Consider the following 5,752-nt stretch of genomic DNA (forward strand, 5'->3'; position numbering starts at 1 on the left):
TCCCTTTTTTTCATTTATATACCGACGGCTCCAAGACAGAAGAGTGTGTGGGTGCGGGTGTATGGTCGACTGAATGTGAACTAAAGTTCAGACTGCCAAATCATACATCGATCTTTCTTGCTGAACTTTTTGCCATTGATAAAGCCATTGATTTTGCACTATCGACGACCCACGATAGAATAGTTATTTTTTCAGATTCCTTAAGTTCACTTAAAGCCATTAAATCATTAGAAACCACCAAAAATGAACTTCTGGGTAATATCATTCGTAAGCTACATGGTGCCAACAAATCAATCAAGCTAATATGGGTACCAGGCCACTCTGGTATCCATGGCAATGAGCAGGCTGACAAATTAGCCGGGTCAACTGGCGATCTGGACCTTAGCATAGTCCGTACAGATCTCAGGTGTTTTGTGTCTCTTATAAAAGCAAAAATACATCTCCTGTGGCAAAGTGAGTGGACCAACCTCCAACTCACACACAAAATAAAACAAAACATAGAACTGTGGGACACAGCCCACAGGAAGGAGAGAAGGGAGGAGGTGGTGTTGGCCCGCCTTAGGGTCAACAGCACAAGACTTACCCACCTCACTCCCTATATTGAAAAAAGATTTCCCCCACAATGCCCAACTTGCAATAGCACCCAAACCATAGACCATATCCTCACAATATGCCCCAATTACAATATTAATAGACATCAAATAAAAAATTATTGTTGAATAAAAAACATAGATTTTTCAACAACAAATCTATTGTCAAATGATGAAAAAATAATAAATAAAGTAATAACTTTTTTAAGGGAGACAAAACTTTATGACCTTATCTAGATTGACAGAATAAATAGGATCCATTGGCTTAATAACCTTGGCCACATGCCGCTGGTTGATAGCCAAGAAATCCAAAAAAAAAAAAAAAAAAAAAAAAAAAAAAATAGTTATGTTCCTACAAGAAATTAGTTATATTGAACCTTTTATTGTTTTATCATTCCTAAAATAGAACCATTGTTTCTCTTTTTTTTTAGGAATGGGTTTTGTGTTTTTGTGTTTTTGTTCGGTTTTGTGGTGTTTGCTCCTGAGAAGTCCTTGGAGAGATCCACCAGATTGTAAAGCAGGTGCCATCCTTAGGAATCCTCTGAACTGATACAGGAAAGAAATGAAGGAATTTGAGGAAAGTCTGTACAGACAAAGGATTCAGGAAGGAAGACATAAAAGAAGGAATACACACATTAGTGGAGAAGTGGACCTCTGTGTCAATTAAGTTTTTTTTAGTTGTACAAGTTTAATGATTTATAATTCAATATATCAAGAAATGTAAGATTAACAATTGTTTGATATTACCCTTCTCTCAGTTACCTCTAAGACTGAAATTAGATCATCAGTAACCCCTCTTATGATTATTATATTTTGTAGTGTGGGTTCATCAAGAGTTGACTCAGGTAGTGATACAGGAGAGCTCACACTTGACGTTAATTAATTGTGCCCCCTCTAGATAAAGCCCGAGTGGATTTCGCAGTAGAAAGGGAAATAGTGGCTTTGACAATAGAGAGCAAAGTGGGGACCAATACAGTAGAATCTTCTTATTTGTATGAATGCAGTGTAAATATTTCTGTCATTGGACGTTTGACCAATTACGCCACTTGGTTAACCATCAATTTATTTGTGTGTTTGTTTGGTTGCTTTTGTTATTGCTATTGGTATTATCATCATTATTGCTATTATAACTGCTATTACTATTATTAGGATTATTATTATTGTTATTATTATTGTAGTTGTTATGATATCGTCATCGTTGTTATCATTATGATTATTATTCTTTGTAATCTATTTCATGAGTGTAATGCACTGATGTCTGTAATTTCCACATTGGATAATTTAACTTCATCTTTGAGTTTGTTTTTGTGAAGTTAAGGTAAATATCGATAAACATGAAGCAATTCTTTAGCTTTAAACAATACCGCCATATAAGGAATGTTAATGATGTTCCGCTGCGAGTGTGATCATTCGATAATATCATCGGCGATTTCTTTGCTGGTACTTATTTTCATCATAAAAAAAGTTACTTCTAGTCTAGAAGTCCGTTGATACTAAGTACCGACTGGAATATTGCCTTGGGCATTACGCCATCAGCATCTCTTTTCCTTCCATCAGCATCTCTTTTCATTATCAGCTACGTCGGCGCCTTTGGTTCTCGGCACGCCGTCGAGGTCCACGCTTGGACCAAGATCAAACACCTTAAGCGGAAGATCGTTTCAATGGGGATTTCTGAGCGGGTTTTCCAGCCTCGTTCAGTACGCCGTGCCGCCCGTGGATCCCTCCTCACTGTGGCTAGAAACTCGGGAAGTGTTACGAAGATGGTCGTCCACGAGGAGGGCTCCGTGCGCCAGGTCAAGGAGGAGGCGGCGAGGGACGCGGGCGTGAGCGCGAGCAAGGTGCAGTTCATTGCAGGAGGCGCCGAGATGCAGGACGACCGGAGGCTCAAGGACTATGGCCTTACCGGCGACGCTGTGGTGTGGATGGAGGTCGAGGGAGAGGAGGAGGGACGCGAAGGAGGGAGCCAGAGCAGCGAGGCCGGCTGCTGTAGCGTCTGCTCAGTTATGTAATGTCATGCTGGGCGGTTTCTACTTCTGAAAATATTGGTTGCAGTGTGTAAGGTAAGCCGTGCATTTTTGTTTTTATTAGTTCATACACACACAGACACAAATACACACATGCACATGCAAACGCACACATACACATACATACATATACACGTAAACACATATATACTTGAATTCCAAGTAAGATCCAGACTGAGCAGTACTAAACTAGAAAGGATTGATTCAGAAACTCAGATCCTACATCAAAGGTATTTATTTAAGATGGAATACTGCAGTGATACAATGATATTGATACTTATAAATGATCCTCCCTCTCTGACCAGGATCTGAACCTGTGCCATTGCTCATTCTGAGTCATAGCTACCCTACAATCCGTAATAATCATCAACTGCAGTTTGCATACGAACGTGTTGCAATCTTATGCTGTTTTACTTTCATGATGGGAGAAAGCTACAGCCGGTTACACGAATGTGGATCAAGAAAAGTTCCCTAGAGATTTAAAGATCAAGTATAGGGAAGTTCACTTGCAGCTGATGCCTTTGTCAGGAATAGTGGTCGGCAGGAGGCGATAGTGTGAATATATTTTTTATTTCTCATCAACTCTTGTGACACATGTTGCAAAGAAGATATATTTCTAAATCGTGAAGTAATCCATATCAATATCAGTATTGATACTGATTATTTAATTTTGATATTTTTTAACTATAAGCCCTGGTCGCATAAGGAGGTTTAAAGGAATACTACCCATTTTATACGAAAAATTAAGAAATGATTCATACTATTCAGAAATAAACAGATAAACGAATCAATAGAATAATAAAAATCATACATTAATTGTCGTCTACTTCTCTGTGGTTGCTTCCACATCATTGGCTAAAGCAAGGTCAATTATCATGACGTCAAAGTAGCCATCACCTGTAGTTCTACAATGATGCTATGCCCACCTAGCAATTTTTCTCATATATTTAAGGGAGCATCTGTTTTTCCTCCGTGTCATTTACACATGGATTATGTTTTAAAACATCCATTTTATGTTTCATTAGAATCAATGCCTCGTGGCAGTATTGCAACGACGAAGTCTGTATGTCAAGTACTTGTAAAACGCACGGTCTGCTTGCGTGTATTTATTAACGGAAGTTTCTTGGATCTTGGTAGCGTAGCGTAGACGGAGGTTGAAGTGGCTTGCTTGTGCAGTGGTAGGGACCCGGGCAGATAAGGATAAGTCCGATATGCGAAGCTAAGCCTCGCCCGGGCTATGCCATGAGGGGAGCCCGGCCTGTGTGGACTAATGCCGACTCGCTCACGTGTGTCAGCTGGTGCTGGCTAATATGGAAAAGAATTTTCATCCTGTAAGTTTATTCAGTAAAATATAAGTTATTCTTACAACTGGGCGAGCCACTGGATGTAAGCATAATTTCTTAACCAACAGGAGCGCCTCCCGCCGACCTCGCGCATCGCAGCCGAAGCGGAAATGGTTCAACGGCGTCGCTGCGGGAGCTGAGGAGGCCGAGTTTTCTGTCCATTTTTTGTCATAGCTATGTTGATAGAAAGAATAAGTTTAAGGATGATAAGATGTCGTTTTTCGAGAACCAGTTTGCATCAAATTTGGTTCAAGAGATTCCCAGTGTATTAATGAATAAGCACAATAGGAATATATCATTGTTATCATTATGATTATTATTACCACTGTTATTGCCATTGTTATCATTGTCATTATTATTATTGCTATCTTTATTATTATCGTTATTATGATTGTATTATCATTTACCATTATTATTATCATAATAGTCACCATCATAATATCAAAGAGAATTTTAACAATAATGATGTTGCACAGTAGTTTGGAAATCAGTGAATGAATTGCCATTTTAATCACATGACTCCTTATACACGTAAATAAACCACAACACCACAGGACGCTCTGTGCGTGTCAGGTTCCACTGTTATTTCATTCGTGTATTCGCATATTTAATTCAGGACAAAATACAAAGAGTGCAGTTATATTTCATTTGCTTATCTGATCCATTAAAACAAAGACTATTACTCATTTTCATTTTTTTATAGCGTATTTTCATTGAACATCATGTAGCTTTGGCCATATGTTGCTCTCATTGTTTATTCTAGTGAAAATAAAACGTTATTTGCGTTGTATTTGACAGTAAAGGAAACAAGGAAGTCACATATGATACTCTTATTGATTTCGCCTTTATTATGTAATGGTTAATGGTCAAAACAAATAAATGTGCTAGACATCAAAGGTCATATAGCACTATGGTCAGGTATTGTGGCGAAAAGGGTAAAAATGAGTCAACGATTAGGATAACTGGACAGAAGAAGGAGATGAAGAAGAGAAGGAGAGGGAAAGGGAGAGAAGAAATGACGACGCAGGCGAGGGCTGAGGACCAAGGCAGGGCTGACCCGCTACATCAGTCTTCGCCTCCTAAGCCCCCCCCACCTCCATCGCCCACGTCAAGAACGGCCAAAGGATAACCCCTTGTTTAAGCCGAGAAAGTAGATGAATAAATAAATAAAAATGCAGTCTTCCGAATTTATTACCAAATTTATTCCGAATTTATTATTTAGTCACCGACTGTCATTTGTTTTCCGGGTAGCCAGCGACTATTTTCCTTATAGCCACAAAAGTCATAGGGAAACGTTAAGTTAAAATGGTTTCAAGTAAAGTCTAAACGAAGAAAACGGAAATACAAAGAGAGAGAGAGAGAGATAAGATAAGATAAGTCCGATATGCGAAGCTTAGCTTCGCCCGGGCTATGCCATGAGGGGAGCCCGGCCTGTGCCGACTAATGCCGACTCGCTCACGTGTGTCAGCTGGTGCTGCCTCGGCTGAACCTAGTCCTTGCCCGCCGTGGTGCCCAGCCACAGCAGTCACCTCCGGGCAACAATTGCAACTTCTCGTGTGAAAGAGAGAGAGAGTGTGTGAAAGAGAGAGGGAGGGAGAGAGAGAGAGAGGGAGGGGGGGGAGAGAGACAGAGACAGAGACAGAGAGGGGGAGAGAAAGAGAGAGAGGATCTACGATGAGTTGCCGTATGCTGCTTTCCACAGACGTCCAGGGGGGGGGGGAGGGAGAGGGAGGATACTTTCTCTCCTCCTCACGGAAGCTGCAGCCACGACCCTTATGGCACTGCCCTCTCTTTT

General features: G+C 40.4%; 1 protein-coding gene across 1 annotated transcript; it reads left to right on the forward strand.

Moving 5' to 3' along the window:
* The first annotated feature begins 1,844 nt into the window (after nt 1-1,844).
* Nucleotides 1,845-5,134, forward strand: LOC119580736. The gene is made up of 3 exons (XM_037928832.1): nt 1,845-1,850; nt 2,066-2,650; nt 4,026-5,134. Exons 1-2 carry the CDS (start codon nt 1,845-1,847, stop codon nt 2,597-2,599), a joined length of 540 nt encoding a protein of 179 aa, XP_037784760.1. The 3' UTR covers nt 2,600-2,650; nt 4,026-5,134.
* Nucleotides 5,135-5,752: the final 618 nt, after the last annotated feature.

The sequence above is a fragment of the Penaeus monodon genome, chromosome 14 (genome assembly GCF_015228065.2).
Source record: "Penaeus monodon isolate SGIC_2016 chromosome 14, NSTDA_Pmon_1, whole genome shotgun sequence".
NCBI classification, from domain to species: Eukaryota; Metazoa; Arthropoda; class Malacostraca; order Decapoda; family Penaeidae; genus Penaeus; species Penaeus monodon.